The sequence below is a fragment of the Struthio camelus genome, chromosome 22 (genome assembly GCF_040807025.1).
Source record: "Struthio camelus isolate bStrCam1 chromosome 22, bStrCam1.hap1, whole genome shotgun sequence".
NCBI classification, from domain to species: Eukaryota; Metazoa; Chordata; class Aves; order Struthioniformes; family Struthionidae; genus Struthio; species Struthio camelus.
In genome coordinates, this window is record NC_090963.1 from 1,493,501 (window position 1) to 1,511,951 (window position 18,451).

Sequence of the window (18,451 nt, forward strand, 5' to 3'; positions counted from 1 at the left end):
AAGTAGCAAATACTGGGGAGATACTGAACTACAATGAAAACATTAAATTTGACTGTCGATAACAAAGATATCCTCTGCGTTACACAATGCCAAAATTTAGGCTAGTCACCTCATCCGTCTGCAAATCAAGAAACTAATTCAATGCATACAGGTTGCCTGTGTGAGCAGGTTTCATTTGGACAGCCAAGACAGGCTTCAGCTGCCTTAACTTTGGAAGTTAGTCACACCAGGTTCCCACTCCAGTCAGTGTTGAAAGAAACAGGCAATTTCACACAGTAGTTCAGCTGACCTGTTTTAGGGTGTGCTGAATCCCGTTCCCGACAAGCCCATTCCTCCCACTGACTGACCCCACTAGCTCAGGCTTTCATGTCTGAAGTTAGGTGAAATACATCCCACTTAAGCTACATCTTCCGCTGCACCAGAAGAACATTTCATAAGCGTACTCGGGTTCCCATTTTATTCTCCGGCTATATCTGCTTGTGAGCTTGTTCAAATGGACTCTTGGAAATTCTGGCTCCCTAACCTTTCTGTGGGATGAGCTTTAGGAGATTTTTCCAGTGAAGCATTTCCCCCTGAAAGCCTTCACAGATTCTGAACACAAAACAGTTATTTTGCCCAAATCAGTGTAGCAATACCTTTTTGCCCTTCAACGAAGGGGCATTTAACCCACACTTGCACTTATGCATCTAATTTCACTTCAAGCATTTAACGATCAGAAAATTTTCGGAAAGAAAATGCACACATTAGTCACATGCATAACATAACTTAGTTACCTTCCATCAATAATCAAACCTACCATGGCCACGAACTACAGAATTCACGCCGTTTTCCCCTAATTAAGTTATGAACCCCACAGAGGCACACTACAGTCACTCCACACAAGCCGGTACCATGCGAGAACTAAGCCTTTTCTATAGTTTACTTCTGTAACTCTGTAGTTACATACGTCATTCTGCTACAGCAGATTCCAAGGCGTTCAGATCTCTGAGAATTTTGACGGCTCAGTAAACAGTGACTTCGGGTGCAGACAGCATATTATATTCGATCCAGCAAGGAGGGGATCCAGCACAGTACAGTTTTGCTTCAGCAAAAACCAGTAAATATGACAAAACAGAGATCATCTTAAACGGAAGGGAGGTTTACATTACCTGACATTACAAACAGATGCCTCAGCTGACATTGTAGAAGCTTTCTTCCAGAGTGAAGCCATTACCTAGTTTTGTTCCAGAATCTAATGTTGCTTGACGTTATAATCTGCTTTCAAACTAGGGGGGAGCCAAAACCGGAACCAGCACAAAAGAGGCCTCTGCCTCAAAAATTACATTCCCTACTAGCACCCCCACGTAATCTTTCACAGAAATTGAACCCAAACGACAAAGCCGAGAGCTCATACAGGCCATGAAACCTGGAAAAGTACCTTTCCAACTGTCTTGATGAAGGGGACAGAGATAGGCCACATCTGGCACAAATCAGGCTTAGATTTTTTTTTTTTCCTGAACAGAACATTAATTCTTGTCCAAAGACAGCATTATTCTACCATGCTTAGTCAGAAAAAACAGTGAGCTTATGTTGCTGGGAGTATTTTAAGCATTCAGAAAAATTCCTTACTGCTGCCTCACCCATAGGATCAAGCAGTTGTGTATCACAAGAAGATTTGCAAGCAAAACTAGTGCCACGCACTAGTCCCCCCACACTGCAAACGTAGCCAAGATTTCTGGTCAGCAACGAAACTCTTTCAACTGAATCTTCAATACTGCAATAGCACCGTACCCTGATTTGAGCTCGCTAGACTGCTAATTGTTCCCAACTTGCATTTCCAGCACTGGATACAGAGACAGCTGGAATAACCTGAAGCAACAGCAAAGCTTGAGTGTAATCAGGATACCTGCTGTATAAGAATTAAACATACTTCAGCTCAGCATAACGTTTGGCAAGGTATGCCAGCTAACGTCACGGGAAAGCCTACGGCTACACAGCAAGATCCACCTAGGCGGCAGATACGCAGATGGCCCCAGGACATCCTGCTTGTCCACTGAACGCTGCTGACTAGCAAAGCAAAGCTGGTCTCCCCCCACACCCAGCCAAATGCTGTGCTATTTTTGAGCACAATGTGTCAGTTCCACTGGGTGTGGGAGTTTGCTTGCGTGGGTTAGTATGATTCGACTACTTTGAAACTTGGCCGAAGCCACATAATTCCCTTTTTATGGAACCCCTTGGATGGCCATTTAACAGAGAGGGTGAAGTTTAGCCTCAACTATAGCAGCATGGGGTCAGAGTTACTCGAAAAAGACACATAATGACTAATAATGAATCAGCCCTCAGTGGTTTCTTCATTTAAGTGTTAACGCAGCATATTAAACCCCTGGACTAGCACTAGCACTAGCAGAAAGGCCCTGTCTGTAATAAATGGGTACAACGGTTCAACTAGAGGATTTTAAAATTCTCTAGTTAAACCAGTGCAAGCTCCCAAAGGAGACGCTTGACTCAGTTTAACCCTTCCTTACCTAAGTTCGGCTGAAGCCAGAAGCTTACTTGTATTGTGCGAACTGCAGGACTGACACCTTCCAGACAACGGTGCCTATTACAGCTCACAAGGGAAAGTCAGAATTCCCACCGAATTTTGTTTGGCCGGGGAGAATTTTGACTACAAATTGTATCTTCACGTGTCATAGCAAATTCCTAAAGCTTTATTTCATGAAAGCAGAATTATCAGAATTATCTTGACAAGAGCAACAAGGCGCAAGTTGCTTGGGCTAATATATTTTCACAGCAACTGTACAAGGCGGGTGCATAATCCAGTGGAAGTACGTGGGGAAAAAAGGAGTTTAGCTGCCGCTTCTCTATGAAAATATCTAACACCCAAGGAGTCTAGCCTCCCAAAAATGCCTTAAGATCTCTGTGCTTCCTGTTAGCGATTCCTCCTTCAGACACAAACGATAACACAGGTTCTAGAAATCCTAATCAGGCCTTCACACTGTTCACAAAACCTTTGCAAGGTAACTAAGAACAGAAACGCCGATCCGATTTTGTGTTACTGCCATTCCTCTCCCCTCTCCTCTGCAGTAGCAACTACCTATCCTCACAGGGGCTATTTCCGTACCTGCCCGACAAAAATCAAATGCTGTTGACCGGCATTGGCTTTGCTCACCCAGCCAGCTTAGACACTTGTCTCCTCCAAAGCTTCGGCGCAACAAACTTTGTGAGGGAAAGGAATACTGGACAGAAATGGGGCAGAGACGTTCAAGAGGCACACAGGATGTAACCTTCTCTAACAAAGTCATCTCTGACAGAGCAGAAAAGTAGATATGCATTACCTTTGCTCTTTTAGACTACATCGACCAAGAAAAGACTGAACGCGCTGCAGGTTCCACAGGCCCATTCACCAAATCCCACAGAGCGGCGTTAGCGCTCTGTCAGCGGCCAGTTACGGCCCTGTTTCAAAGTGTTTGCACTGTCAGACTCACCAAGAAGCAGCCCAATCTCAAATTTAACCATGCGTTCGTTCGCATTATGCTCTTGGCAATGGTAGGTTATTTCCTATAGCAAAGAAAATATTTTAATGAAATGTGTAACCTCACTGTTTCAGGCTGTAGTTGATACAGTCAGTACCTCCATGAGATTTAATAAATATTCCTTCTTATCCCTAGTGCAGTAACTATGTTTAGCCAAAAGTCCATTTCTAGCTTTTAGGCTTTTACTAAATCTCCCCACTAAATGAGAACTAAAATACTACTCTTTTGCAGCACGCAAGTGACAAAAACAATGGCCTTGTGAGCAGTACTATAACAGAGGCCAGAGGAATTAGTGATTCACAACCATCAGCCTTTCTTATGCCCAAGAGAAATAAGAAGCAGGACAGATGAGGCACCAACAAACACTGAAAGAGCCAGCGAAAATGACTAGAAAGGCTACCGCGTTAGTCCCATACATGGAGTTCATTATGAAACGCACAGCACTAGTATTAAAAAACTTCCCCGTGTGACACGATGGCAATGAATCACAGCAGACCAATACCGACACAGACTACTTGGAGATTATCACACTTGAAGCGCTGACTGGAGGAGGAGATTTGTGGTTATCCCATAGTCACGGGCCTCACTGCTGCATGTCAAAGGTAGGAAGAACAGGACGACAAGCAGCGCCAAAACCTTTCCACTGACTAGTCTGGGAGCAGCACGCATTCATTTCAAGGAGGCAGAAATCCAGACAATAGCCGTCGTGGCGTCTCGAATTTCCTGCACGCGGGAACCAAATTGCGCCAAACTCCTTGGGCAGCAGCACAGCCTAATTACCAGAGTCTACCAGCTGGATTTTCATCCTAGTTTTAAGCGTCAGAGCCCTCATCTCCAAGAGTTCAATGTAAAACGTGCTCCCTTGACTCCAACTCATCCATAGACAAACCACAGAAACTAAGTCCGTTCTCTCACAGGAGGGAACATCCTCTGCAATTTGAATTAGCGACCTTTCCCATTCTCCAGAAGAGGATGCACTCCTTTAAAACCTAGGAAAAAAAAGTCAGCTTACTTCTAGCATTTCTTCAGTCTTGGCACACCAGGTACTTGCAATCGTGGGAGAACAGCTCTGTTCTGCCAAGGGACTCAGACACCACCTTTTTGGGTTACTATCTAATAAAAGAGCTCCAGATAGTGTCTGAAACATGATGTCATAACCCAAAACTAATTAAAACTTATTCCTAACTTTGTCCGTTACCTAGCCATTAGTTAAAATTCCCAGGAACTCAGAAATAATAGCCAAGCAGCTTACAAGAAGTTAAGACAACTTAGCGGGAAGATCACTGGACTTGGGAGGTAGCCGTGTTCTTCCAGGACTGTGAATTTTTATCCCCATTTCAAGAGAAAACGGAGGCAAAAATTAATACGCATCTCCTAGCGATGCATGAAAAGCCCAATACATGCAGTGCAATGTCTGAACGTACAAAAACATCCATTCATAAATAAGGGAGGGCTTAACATCTACAGCAATGAACGACTTGAAAGAGCATCAGAGTGGCAGTCCAACTGTCATAAAAATATGCACAGGTACACGTACGCTCAGCAGTTGGGCTAAGTCACCAGTATGCTGTAACTATCAGAAGGGAAGAAACAAGAGCAGTACAGAGAGCTTTTAGCATTGCACAACCACCACAAAGGTGCCTCTCCTCCCTTGTTATCCCCACCAGCTTCTAAGGACCTAAGCGTGACTTCCAAAACACATAGGAAAATAAGGTACATGCTCTACAGTGCATTCACGAAGTCCCCTCTGTTAACATACACTGATCAACTCTTATGAAATAACATGGCATTAAAAACAACTCCCATGTCTGAACAGAGCTGGAATTCTAATGAAGTCACTTGGATGATTTATAAATGGAAATAGCGTGGAAAACAATTCATTCAATAGGTCACTTGGAAGATTTTTTAGAACAAAAACAAAAAGGGTTTCTTGTGAAACACCAGAAGAGACAAAGGAAGGGGGGACAGAAGGCAGGAAACAGAAAAGCAGAGATGTAGCAAGATATCCTGCAGGTGCCCAATTAATCCTAGTCAGAGAAACAGCTCCAGTTCCTGTCCAGCTATCAGAACAGCTCTCTCTTGCAGAGCACAAGATTCCAACTTTGCATAACCAGGGACTGAACGTACATCGCCGGCTTGGTTAATACATATACTGTCAACTGTTCCTTTCTATTTCATTAGTTCCAGCAGAGACAATTATGAATACGGGCCTCCTGCCCTTTAGGATGATTAACATTCCCTTTCGTTAGTGTCCCCAACGCTGCTGACCCACATTCAACTTGTGAAATTCAGTTATATGTAAACTGCAATCTTCTGTGTCAGCAAGACGTGCCAGACCATCGCAGCAAAGCACACATAGCACACACTCTCCTCCTGGCTGTAAATAAACGTATCTGCCAATTTCAAAGTGGATACAAATTCTATTAATACAAGAAGAAACACCAAAATATTCTCTGTATTTCTTTTTCTGGGAAAAGAGGAAGCAAGCCAGGAGCACTCGAGCCTCGATCTCTTCATGTGTCATAGCAAAGTCCACTCAGCTTGGTAAGTGCCATAGGAAAGAAAAACAGACTCCAATGCCTTATCAACAGACTACCTGTAAATTCACAAGGAGCAGTTTGACAAGTCTTCCGGCCCCTTAATTCCATCTTCAGCGTGATTTAAAGAGCCAGGATACAATATTTTTAAAGCAACAGCAAGTTTGCACTGTAGTTTCTTCCAAGACATCAGAGCAGCATGAATCCCGAGGAGGTCATGACAAGCAAACCGGCTTTTCTCTTAAGAGCACGTGACACAGGGTCAAGTTTGTTCAGGGATTTGACAGCTATATTTGAATGCTGCCCAGTTCTTCTGCGCAACTACTACAGGAAGAAATCATCTCTGGAAGGGGTTGCCAGCACACTCAACAGTTGTGCTACATTTGTTTTTCATAATCAAAGAATTATTTCATGGACTATTAAATGGAGTCATTCCACAAAGGCTTTACTTTCTTCTAAGTCACTTCCACTAAGTCAAACTGGCAGAAGCATTACTGTGATGAAAACAAGCTCTCGGCAGCTCTCTTACGTATTCTCAATGCCATTTCAAACAAGACTTCCCAGACAGATTAGCCCTTTCCATCTTACTTTACATCGGGACTCATCATGAGGTTAGAAGGGAGGTACCGGAGCTTGAAACAAATTGCTCTTCTCTCCTTCCTTGCTCCTGTCCCAGAGCTGGTAGTGACAGCCCCTGCAGAGAAGGCAATGTACTGTAACAACAGTACACAAGATTGCAGGCAAAAGGAATCCACTTGCTTGCACTCCTCTTCACAGGGTGGATTTTAAAAGAAACCTGACCTCAGAGTTCAGAAAGTTTTCAGGTCAAGTTTCAGCTCCAAACTCTTCCACCTCAGCCTTTCAGGCCCTGACCACTCACTCAACAGAGCAGATGACAGTCGTTCTGAGTACAGGCATTTCTTTGGTCTGACAAAGCAATAGGTGTTCCAAGTGATTACATCTCTCCTGCTCAGCTGAAGGAAATTTGTAAGCAGGTAAAAGACCACCACTGCAGTAACTCACACGCTCCACTAGGCTCAGAGATAGAAGACAACTGCTAAAACTACCATCCCACCAGGAAATAGCTGTACTGCCTCCTAAAGAAGAGAACAAGTTAAGTTCAGCAACTCCAGAGCAGCAGAGGCAACTACATTGCTATTTAAAAAAGCACATAATTTTTTCCTGAATGACAACTGAAGTTTAACATGATCTTCCATCATAAACAATACGTGAATTCCAGCTTCAGTCCCGTCAGTTTTGAATATTATTTCCAGACAAATTAAAGTGACGTTTGTGTGCATTTTGCCACCCTTCAGAAAAGTCTTCCAGCTATTCAAATGCAAAAAACAGTCTCTACGTCAGTATTTTACAAGCTTCAGAGTTAACACTCCTCAAAAGAGATCTTGACTCAACCCTGAAGGCTGAAAATAGGAACTCAGCTTGTAGTTAAAGGACCAATCTCTACTCAAGAGGATCAATCTTCTACATTTGAAGCCTCTGAACTGTTATCATCCCTGCTTCTATTCAGCAAAATTCAGCTTTATAATGGGGAAAAGAATGAGCAAGCCCCACACAAAACAACAAAAGCGGTAGTGTGGCTTAAATTGGAGCATCTTGCACTTGAAGGCACAGAAAGAGGTCAACTTATACAATATATGCAAATATGACTAACCCAATACTGAAAAGGATCGTCCAGTAGACGTTAAATAATTGCATTTTAAATAGCCACTGAAATGAATTTTACTCAGTTGTCTGGGCAAGAAGCCAAAATTTCAACAAATAAAAGTAATTTTGGATTTACATTGATGTTTCAAAATCATCTGACTTTAAAATTCACATGGCAAGTAAAACACACAAGCCAAACCACTTTTAACAGGCTCCATCTGCAGTGCTTCCAAGTTGCTAATACAGTAGCCAAGAGCACAACAGTAACAAAACAGAGTGCGATGTAGCTAAGACCTGTTCAGGCAGTGCATCAGACATCACATCCTCAGGTTCAGCTTCCATCACGATTTTTAGCCTGCAATGGTTTCCAGAGAACACTTCAGTATTGTCACTAGCAGCATGCAGTGGTATACACAGCAAGAGAAACCAACACAAAGAATAGGGTGTAACAAACAAAATCGAGACTGTTGTAGCAGTATTTTTGTTTCCTCACATATCTCCAGACGTGTTCCATTAACTAACAAAGCAGATAAAGCAGTCGACCCAGGAATGAAACCCATACCTCAAGACACCTCTGCATTAGAACTGCTTGGTCAATAAGTCCCTTTCTCCTCTTTATTCCTTGAAGTTTACTGTATGGCCCTGAAAGACTCAAAAAGAATCATTTTTTAAAATTAGAGGAAAAATTGTCTTTAAATTAAAGCTAACAGCATTACCTTTTAAGTCAGATGCTACCCTTACATTCTACAAAACATCCAATTGTTCCACCTGCACGTTTATCCATACAAAATTAGACAAATCAAGATCAAGTTAACCACGTAATAATCAGTAATAAAAACAAAGTGTTCAAGACTTTCACTCATGAAGACATTATTATTGAACCCCTAGCCAGAAAGAATGGCACCATGACAACTGCCATCAGCCATGCCTCTACTCTCAGAGTTCACAACCAAAACGATATGGGAAAGAGCATTTTCTGCAACTCGTTACCTGCATCAGGATCGGCAACACGCTACGCACTAGACCACCAGGCCTCCAGAAGCCAACGTGCACTCGGCCAACAGGTTTAGCCCTGGCGAAGCCCAGCCCAAGGGACTGACCTTCCGCAATGTGCTTGCATGCTCCAGCCCTGGCTCGGGGAATTGATCTCAATACGCGATTTGCTACACAAAACACATCGGGAACGGTCCTCCCAACGGAGGCACGTCCTCCTCCACGGCGTTCGCGGGTTTTACGTGAGCCTCAACATCCAAAGTGGCGTCTCACACAGCCGCTGCTCCGTGTCACCCGGGCAGCGCTCCTGTGCTGCCTGCAACCCCCAGGACCCATCCGGAGTGGGGACCAGCACTGTGGCCATGAGGCAGCGCGCCTGTATCACCCACAGCTCGGCCCCATCTTGCATGGGGACTGGCGCCAGGGCTGTGAGACAGAGCTCGGCCCTCAGCGTGAGTGGGGTCTGGCACCATGGCCGCGAGGCAGAGCCCAGCCCCTGTGCCGAGTGGGGACCGGCACCAAGGTGTGAGGTAGAGCTCCTGCACTACCCACAGCCCAGCCCTGTCCCGAGTGGGGACCAGCACCGTGGCCACAGGGCACAGCTCCTGCACTACCCACAGCCCAGCCCTGTCCCGAGTGGGGACCAGCACCGTGGCCACAGGGCACAGCTCCTGCACTACCCACAGCCCAGCCCTGTCCCGAGTGGGGACCAGCACCGTGGCCACAGGGCACAGCTCCTGCACTACCCACAGCCCAGCCCTGTCCCGAGTGGGGACCAGCACCGTGGCCACAGGGCACAGCTCCTGCACTACCCACAGCCCAGCCCTGTCCCGAGTGGGGACCAGCACCAAGGCGTGAGGTAGAGCTCCTGCACTACCCACAGCCCAGCCCTGTCCCGAGTGGGGACCAGCACCGTGGCCACAGGGCACAGTTCCCGCACCACCCACGGCCCAGCCCCTGTCCCGAGTGGGGACCGGCACCGCAGACACGGGGCACAGCTCCCGCACCACCCACGGCCCGGCCCCGTCCCGAGTGGGGACCGGCACCGTGGCCACGGGGCACAGCTCCCGCACCACCCACGGCCCGGCCCATGTCCCGAGTGGGCCCGGCCACGAGGCACCGCTCCCGCACCACCCACAGCCCGGCCCCGTCGCGAGCAGGGCCCGGCCGCAAGGCAGCGCTCCCGGCCCGGGCCCCGCCGCCCCCCCCCGTTCCGCGCACCCCCGCGCGGCGGCCGGGCCGGGCCGGGCCGAGCCCCTCACCTTGGCCCGGGTCACCAGGTGCGTGGCCAGCTTCACCACGGCGAAGTTGCCCTTGCCGATGGTCCGCTCGATCTCGTAGTAGCCGATGCGGGCGGGCCCCGGGGGCCGCGGGGGCGGCGGGGCCGGGGGCAGCCGCGGGGCCGGAGGGGGCCCCCCCGCGCCGCTCGCCGCCGCTGCAGCCGCCGCCGCCATCTTGTTACGAGGAGCAAACCCCCCCCCCCCTCGGGGCTGCGGCACCGCGTGAGCTCATCCGCCGGGGGGGGGGGCCGCTGCCATGGCAACCTCGGGGAGGCGGGGCGCGTGACGCCAGCAGAGCCGTGACGCGACGCATCGTCACCGCCGCGGCGGCTCCGCATTGGAGGAGGGGCGTGGCCGGGGGAGGGGCAGCCCCGGCGCGGCGCGGGGCTGCTGCGCGGCGGGGGAAGCCCCGCGCGGGGCGGCGGCGGGGAGGGGAGGGCGCCCCCGCGCGGCGCGGAGGAGGCGCCCAGCGCCGGGCGCGCTGCGGGCGGCCCGAGCACGGCCGTGGGGTGCTCGGGGGTCGGCTCCGGGGCCTGGGGGGCGTCCGCGCGGGTGTTGGGGTCGGCCCACGGGTGCTCCGGGGTCCGCCCTGGGGAGTCTGGGGCCGGGCCCCTCGCTGCACTTTCCCCCTCGGCAGCGGGGACGGGCGACGCGATGCTCCCTCGGACCCAAGCCAGCTAAACCTCTGCACCGCTCGCCGCGGACGTCGCACACCTCGGGCGCTCAGCCCCTTCTCTTCCCCTCCCCTCCACCCAGGCTCTTCCTCGACGAAGGAACGGCGGTGCCACAAACGACCGCTCCAATTAACACGAGTTTGTGAAGCAGAAAACCTCACTCCTCCACACGACGTTGTCGCTAATTTTTTTCTGGAGAGGTTTCATGTGATTCATACTGCGGGATGCTCTCGAAGGTTTGATATGAAGCAGGATTTCTTGCCTCCTGCTTTCCACGGAGCCATCAGCGATGGTTTCATTCCCAGCGCCAGCTCCCCGGGGATAAGGAGCATCCACGTTCCACAGGGTATCCACGAAGCCCCCTGTGCTACGGGAAGGGGTGAGGGTCCTGCTAAGATACCACACAGAAGCCCCAGGAGTGGGTTTGCCATGCCACAAGACTAGAATTAGTCATATGGCAAGATCTGGAAACAACGAAAAGGGGTAACTTTAGAGTGTATCGCGTTCTTCACCGGCCCAGAGTCCTTAGTCGGCCAAGCAAGGGCCGAGCAGGGCCACAAAATGAGCACGTTAACTGAGGACTGGCACAAGCTTTGCAAGGGTGAGGAAAGCAGACCTTTGTGGAGCACCCCTTCAGACAGGCAGACTCCCCATGCAGTGGCAAAAAACAAACTGACGGCTCTCTCAATGGCCAGGACCATTCTTCTTTTTCTCATTCCATCCATTCCTCGGTAGCTCACTCTATAGCAAGCTCAGTGCTACGAAGGATCTACGGGGTCTGCCCCACTAACATACGCTCGCTTTCTGCTCGAAGGAGCTGAGCTAGGGAAGCTGGGACTCAGCACGGTCCCGTTCCCAGGCCATGAAGCCTGCGCTGAGAACTATCTTCCAGTTCCAGCTACCAAATGAAAGGCTTTCCTGTCCTTGACTTTGCTTACGCGCTCCAGCAGTGTAATTGTAACGCAGGAGATATAGTTCCCTGCTGTGCTTTCCAATTGGAAAGGACACCTTTCCACCCCCCCCTTTCAGAAATGGGGAAAGCAATGAGGTCAGAGTTCAGCCAAATAAGGCAGAGTAACTCTTGAGCCCCAGAGGGTATGGCCGGCTTGCAACTACAGGCGGCGTGGCAGAACTCAGCAAGGTGGCTCATTACTGTTGATAATTCCAACCTCAGAGGCCTTTTCTTCTCTCCTTGCAAGTAGGAAATATTAGGACTGGCTGCACCTCACTTTTATTTTAAGATCTGCAAATGCAAATCACTAGTTTCCTGTGTTGCTCAAAGCCTGGGCACCCCACTGGCAGTGGGTGGGCAGCAGGAAGAGTTCACTGCTGCAACAAAATATGACTCTGCTTTAATAGCCAGTACACTGAGGCAAGGCATGGTAGATAGGCAAGCGTGTAGAAGTTATCTACTGTGAGCAAACAACCGTGCAGCACGAGGCACAGCTCTGCAATTCACTCCTGACTCACTGCACAGCCCACTGCGCTCTCACAGCCTGCTCTGCCCAGTCACCTCGGCCCAGCACGGTGGCTTTCTCCCACTCTAAGGCTAAGCCCGTCCACCTGCTCCAGGTCAGGACTGATGAGTAACCAGCTACCCTGTGTTTTTTCTCCCTGCTCTGAGCATCTGACCACTGTGGAGCATGTACAAGTGAACAAGTGTGAAAAGTAAAACTGTTAAAACATACTAATCGGTTCCTACCGACACCTCACCGATGTTAAGTCAGTCAATGCCAGCTACGTGCATACACCACTAGTTACACAACTGCAATCCCCATCACTCTTTCTCATTTCCTTTCCAAATTCCATTTCAATCTCTATCCTCTTCCACAGCATTAAAATAGATAGGTTCTTGCTTTATTTATGTATAAAGGTGCTTTGTTCCTTTCGCAGTATAGGCAAAAGAACGCACCTTTTAGCTTTTGGAAAGGTCTAAAACTGCCTTAAGATGCCTTATTTCCTGAGAATAGATATCCAGCTTTGCTAAAACATTGGAAAATCAGGGCCACTGTGCATTTGCTCAGTCACAAAATGTTTATTCTGACCATAGTCAGAGGAACACGTGACAGCGTCATTAGAGATTCCACAGACGTGTCACAAAATCTCAGGCCATGTCCCAGCAACACCCTGGGTGGAAAGAGCACGCGGGTCAATGGGTCGACACGGAGATGCACTTGCAGCATGCTTGGAAAAACTAACTTTGGACCAGATCACTGCCCAGGAGAACACGCTAAAACATGCATGTATCTGCAAACAGAAATCGGTCAAAGTACGGAGCCGAGTGTTGCAATTCCACATCTCTGTTTAATTTAGTTATCGCTACCAGCTTATGGGAACAGAGACAGGAGAACAGAATCTAGCACAAAGTGGAAGCAGTCACCTATCAGTGCAAGTGACAGACACCAAAACGGGCACCAGGGAACAAAGGGGAGCAGCTGGTGGTCACGTTAGGCATCCGCGAGAGGAAGGAGCTGCACATGGCTGCAGGGCCGGGAGCTCAAAGGCCTTAGCTAGCTTCCACTCCAGAAGTCGCTCACGGACACAGACTTAATTATAGCAACTGACTTTCAGATCCAGAGAAGATGGGACTCATCCTGGGGCCTGATTTGCCACTGCCCTGCATGTGCACACAGGTAAGCTTTGGTGGCTTTTTGTGTCCCCTTTGCAGTTCACAGAAACGGGCCCTGGCAAAAGCTATTTATCTAGGCAGGAAAATGGCTTTGGGGTTACTTAACGCAGCTGGAACCGAGGAGCTGACAGTCTTCCTGGGGTCGCCGTCGCTCTGTTCGCTTTCTGGCAGCGACCTCAAGATTAATCCTTTCCCAATGCTAAGGCAGTCTAGGAAACAAGGAGATTCAGACGTGAGATACAGGCAAGATAAAGCTTTGCAGTTTTGAGACTAAACCACCACGAAAACCCCAACTAGTAGCTCTTAAAAGCCCGCTGTTCTCCTGGCCAACGGCCGCGGCTCAGAGGCGTTGGGCTTCACCGCTCATGGCTTCCTGCACCCCTCCTTCAGTTTTCACTCAGCAGCGCCCTCCACTCATTAGGGCTCTTCCCAGGCGTTTGCTGCCGAGGCTGCCCAGGGCAACCGCCGAATTAGCCCCGAGGGCACCAGCTGCTGCCAACGGCAACGTATGTTTGGGCCGCGTCCCCCCAAGAAACAAGGCGGGCGCGCTGGCTAGGTACTTCAAGAAACCGCTACGAAGGGCCGGAGACGGGGCGCGGAGGCGGGAGCCAGCTGCCGTTGAGGCCCGGGCAGAGGCCTGGCCGCGCCACCGCCCGGGCACCGCGGCTTCCCTGGCCGCCCCGGGGCAGCGGGCCCTGCTCACCTCGCCCCCGCCCCGCTCCTGCGGCCCCGGGCACCGCCCAGGCGAGGCCCGGCCCGGCCCGCGCCACCGCCGCCGCGGAATGACGCCACAGACGTCACCGCCGGGGCGTGACGTCACGGCGGCGCCCCCCCCCCCCGCGGAGGGGGGGGAGGGCGGGCGCGCCGCAGCCCTGAGGGGGCGGGACTTCCGGCGGCGCGCCCGGAAGCGGGCCGGGCGGCGGCGGCGGCGGTTGGCGGGCGGGCGGGCGGGCGGCGGAAGCGGAAGCGGCGCAGGGCGCAGGCGCGGAGGCAGCCGGGGCCCAGGAGGGAGGCGCCCGCCCGCCCGCCCGCCCGCCCGAGAGCGCCATGGAGTCGCGGGGGGAGCCGCAGCCGCCGCTGCAGCCGCCGTGAGTGCGCGGGGCCCGGCCTGGCGGGGCGGGGGGCTGCCGGGCTGCCCGGCCCGGCTCGGCTCGGCTCGGCTCGGCCCGGCCCGGCGTTAACGCGGCGGGCGGGTGCGCGGAGGGGCGGCGGCCGTCCCCGCCGCGGCCTGCGGCCTTGCTGCGGGCCCGCCCTTGAGGAGGAGGGCTCGCCTCTGGGTTTCCCCACAAAGCAGCCGCAGCCGCTGGGAGTGTCAGGCCGGCGCCCGGTGCCGGGGGCAGCGCTGGGCCGCGGGCTGATCCCGCGTAGGGGCTCGGTGGCCGTAGCCGAGGTGGTGTTGGGCAGATAGTGGCTCTTCCCCTCCCCGTTACTGGCCTGGAGTCGCGCGGCTGAGGCGTGCTCCGGCTGGGCGTCCTCCCGCAGGAGCTTGCTTTTATTCTGCGAAGAGCTTGTGTTCATGCCTGGCTGCTCAATCAGCACGGGATTTCCAGGGGATCGTCTGGAGAGCCATCAGGTGTTCCTGCGTGGAATAAAAAGGATTTTATTGCCAGCTAAAAATCTATATATTTAGAAATAGTCACGAATTGTTCATTGTGAATGTCAGGAAGTGCAGTGATTTCTGGCCAGCTGGCCTTTACTCCCAGTGTTAGCATGCTGGCATAGCTCCTGAACGTTGCTGCTGTAAAACGTTCTTTCCACAGGAATAGAATGAGCCAGGGAGACTCAAATCCAGCAGCAGTTCCACACGCTGCCGAAGATATCCAGGGGGATGACAGATGGATGTCACAGGTAAGATGATTCGGTCTGACAAGTGTCTTTCCCAATCTTTACTCAGAGGTTGGGGGCTGTCAGTTGAGTGGTGTACAGGCCTGTTCAGGTCACGCTTCTGATCCTGACGTGATAATAGCTCTGCTACCCAGAAGCAGGCAGGTCGTTGGTACATATCATACCTGCAGTGCTATAGTAAACCAGAAGTAGTGGTGTTATGCAACCTGAAAGCTGCACTGTGAAACAGCTTCAGAAAATACTCCTGTTGGCCCACTAAGTGAGAAGAATTGCCAACCCACGTTTTAAAAAACCGTGCAAAACAGTGCTCTCCAGTGTGTGTCTTGGCAAGGGAGTGATCGAGCTGAAAATAGCAGAGCCAAAGTGTCTGGACTGCCGGTCTCTTGCTGCAACGTTTCCTCCTAGACAAGGGTAAAATAGCCAGAGGATAGTCACCAGAGTGACTAACTGTTAATTTCTCCGTTCTGTAATTGCTGAATTTAATGAGTGTCTGGCAGGCTCAGGCCTTACTTATGTGCAGCACACAGAGTCAGCAAAACGCTGCTCTGTCCGAACCAAGGCCGTGTGCAATGGTGGGGTTTGCGCAGCCAGAGAAGCGTTCGGCAGTTCACAGGTTAACGTGGAGGAGCACGTTGGAGGATGCACAGGAGGGAATGGCTCAGTCGGGCAGCAGGAGGAACTGGTTGGGCAACTGTCCCTTTCTGTCCTGCAGCAGAGATGCTGATGAGAAGCTATCAGTCAGAGCTCACTCTGCCACTTTTTTTTTAAACAGCACAACAGATTTGTCTTGGACTGCAAAGACAAGGAACCCGACGTGCTCTTTGTGGGTGACTCCATGGTGCAGTTGCTACAGCAATATGAGGTACTGTTAAAGGAAAGAAAGCTATGGGATTGTATGAACTGGCATTTGTCTCCCTAATCACTACTAATCCAGTAACTTATGGTCATGTGTAATAGTGACAAGTCCTTCTGTTTCGTTCTGAATTTATTGCCTTTTCTTCGGCTTTGTTCTACCCCGTTTCCTTAATTTCCCAGGCTTGCACTAAGCCTTTCCAGTTTACCTCTGTAAGCCGTTTCAGTCTTTCTCTGAAGTAATTTATATCTGCCTCTGCTTTGTCACACGTGCGCAAGCCTTTACTAGCTCTTTGAATCTCCAAGAGTGTACTATTGAAATCTTGGTAGGTGTATCTTGGACAGAAGAGGTTGACTCCTCTAGCACATGATGAACTACATGTATTGGCATGCTTGCTTTTCTGGTGACAGAGAAGATGTTAAAGACTGCCCCAGAAGCAAAGTTTATGTGAGGGACTAGCTAGATCATATGCATTTCCTTAATCTGCAAAACTCTGTTGGAGAACAAAGCAATTCTGCAGCTCTGCAGTGGTGGTGACTGAGTAACTTTGTTCTGCAAGCGTTGTGTGTAGCAATTTTTTCTTTCGTGATCAGCGTGCTGGCTCTGAAATAGCAAATTGATTTCTGATTGCAGATATGGCGAGAACTCTTCTCACCGCTTCACGCACTGAATTTTGGGATTGGTGGAGACACAACAGGACATGTTCTGTGGAGACTGAAGAATGGTGAACTGGAGAACATTAAACCGAAGGTATAAGCAGAAAACCAAATAAGGGAGCCCTGTGCTGACTTGGAAAACACTTCAGTGCTTGGCTGGGGCAAAATTGAGTGAGCTGTTATTCTTAAAAGCGTCTTTTTGTTTGAGCAGTTGTTGGCACTAAGTACACGTATGGTACTGAAATGTGTTTGGCCAAACCAAAAGCATTTGGAAGATGTTTGGAACGTCTGGAAACAAAACTGTACTTCTCGTACGCAAGGTTGACGTTGCTGAATGTGTAAATTAGAGTATGTCATCAGCAAATAGAAGTGATCGTACAGTCCCAGTGAAAACATTGGCCAGGTCTTTGTATTTACTGTAGGTAGGTATAGCTTGGAGTTGCAGCGTGGATCTTGGATCTGAGATGTGTTGTCAGCCCTTGGAAAGGGATGGTGGAATTCTTGATAAAGAATTACCGAAATTAGTAAAGATGTACGTTATACACAGCAAAGATCAGCTTCCCGGTCTGCATGTAGAACTGCATCCCTACTGTGAACTTCCTTACTGAAAGCAATGAACTGTGCACCAAGGTAGTGTGGTGCAAGGCAGTTATTCAGTGCATGCTCCAAGTAGGTAGGGGGAGTGTCACTCATATTTGACTCTGTATTTAATGGTTTTAAAATCTTTTTTGTCTTCGTCTCCTTTTAAAGAACTTTACTGTTGTCCCTGTCCCTGAGAGGCTTATAGGGTGTCTACGTTAACTTCTTTTTAACCAGTGCAGGCTCCTCCAGGAGGATGGCCAAGAGGCTACATTAAAATGGGATGAGCTCTTGATGTTTCTTTGACTGACCAAAAAGGCTTCCATAGTACTGGTTCTTAGTCTGTACTGAGGGGAATATCTGAAGCTCATAAGAAATTATTCAGAAATCTGCCTAATGGACAGCTGAAGACCTCTTGCAGGCCTGGGTTTATCCTTAAACCTACCTCTTAATTTAGCCTGGTTGGTTGCAGATGACGATTTTACCTTTTTTTTTTTTTTTTTTCCTCCAGTCAGCAAGACTATTACAACTTGTTCTGCAAAAGTTGCAAACCTTTTTTTCTCCTTATAGGTCATTGTTGTTTGGGTTGGAACAAATAATCATGAAAACACAGCAGAAGAAGTAGCAGGTGGAATTGAGGCAATTGTGCGTCTGATAAATACCCAGCAGCCACAGGCCAAAGTTATCGTACTGGTATGTCTCTCGGAGTGCTGTGAAAACAGAGTGCTTTGCAGAAGACCCGTATTCCCTGTGCCATCTCTCTGTGATACTGGGAGTTACTCGATCGTTATGGGGGAGGGTAGTTACTCTGTTTATCGTTCTCTGCTTTGTATGCCTCTCCCCTTGTTCACTTGGTTTTGCAGAAGTCATCGTTGCAGCCCCTTCAGAGACGAGCGTTCTTGTTAGCAGCGTTGCTGTCCCAGTTAGACTTTTCCAATGAAATTTCTTATAAGGAATGAAGGTGCCCAGATCAGAACTGGGACTGGAAATGCTAGTTTGCTTCCTTGTTGTAATAGGTTGCCGGTGCTTCTCCTGTTGAGAAGCTGAGCAATGGCAAGCAGTACGCTGTGGGAACCTTGTAAAAAGAGCGCAGAGATACATAGATAAACGTAAAGATTCCAGTTGTGCTTGTAGCTCACTTGGCTCCTTCAGTTGTACTTAAAATTAGATCTGAACGGAGAAAGTCAGACTTAAGGGATGAGTTCCCCTTATCATAGACATCTTAAAT

The 18,451-nt window shown here is 49.8% G+C and overlaps 2 protein-coding genes across 9 annotated transcripts in view; one reads left to right on the forward strand and one right to left on the reverse strand.

Annotated features, from left to right (window-relative positions):
- Positions 1-10,121, reverse strand: part of SIK3 (SIK family kinase 3) — a 105,057-nt gene extending 94,936 nt beyond the window's left edge. For 4 of the 6 annotated variants that reach the window (XM_068916907.1, XM_009670069.2, XM_068916906.1 and 1 more), the window contains exon 1: positions 8,277-8,309. In XM_068916907.1, the coding sequence (XP_068773008.1) occupies positions 8,277-8,294 (18 nt within the window). In that variant the 5' untranslated portion in view covers positions 8,295-8,309. Of the gene's footprint in view, positions 1-8,276; positions 8,310-9,969 lie in introns of those variants that run through there. The other 2 variants (XM_068916908.1, XM_068916909.1) reach the window with 2 other exon arrangements.
- PAFAH1B2 (platelet activating factor acetylhydrolase 1b catalytic subunit 2) overlaps positions 1-18,451 on the forward strand; it is a 195,512-nt gene that overhangs the window by 172,643 nt on the left and 4,418 nt on the right. The window contains exons 2-6 of one of the 3 annotated variants that reach the window (XM_068916913.1): positions 14,316-14,378; positions 15,051-15,138; positions 15,908-15,997; positions 16,622-16,738; positions 17,794-17,916. In XM_068916913.1, coding sequence (XP_068773014.1) covers positions 14,338-14,378; positions 15,051-15,138; positions 15,908-15,997; positions 16,622-16,738; positions 17,794-17,916 — 459 coding nt within the window. In that variant the 5' untranslated portion in view covers positions 14,316-14,337. Of the gene's footprint in view, positions 1-12,955; positions 13,295-14,245; positions 14,379-15,050; positions 15,139-15,907; positions 15,998-16,621; positions 16,739-17,793; positions 17,917-18,451 lie in introns of those variants that run through there. The other 2 variants (XM_009670073.2, XM_068916912.1) reach the window with 2 other exon arrangements.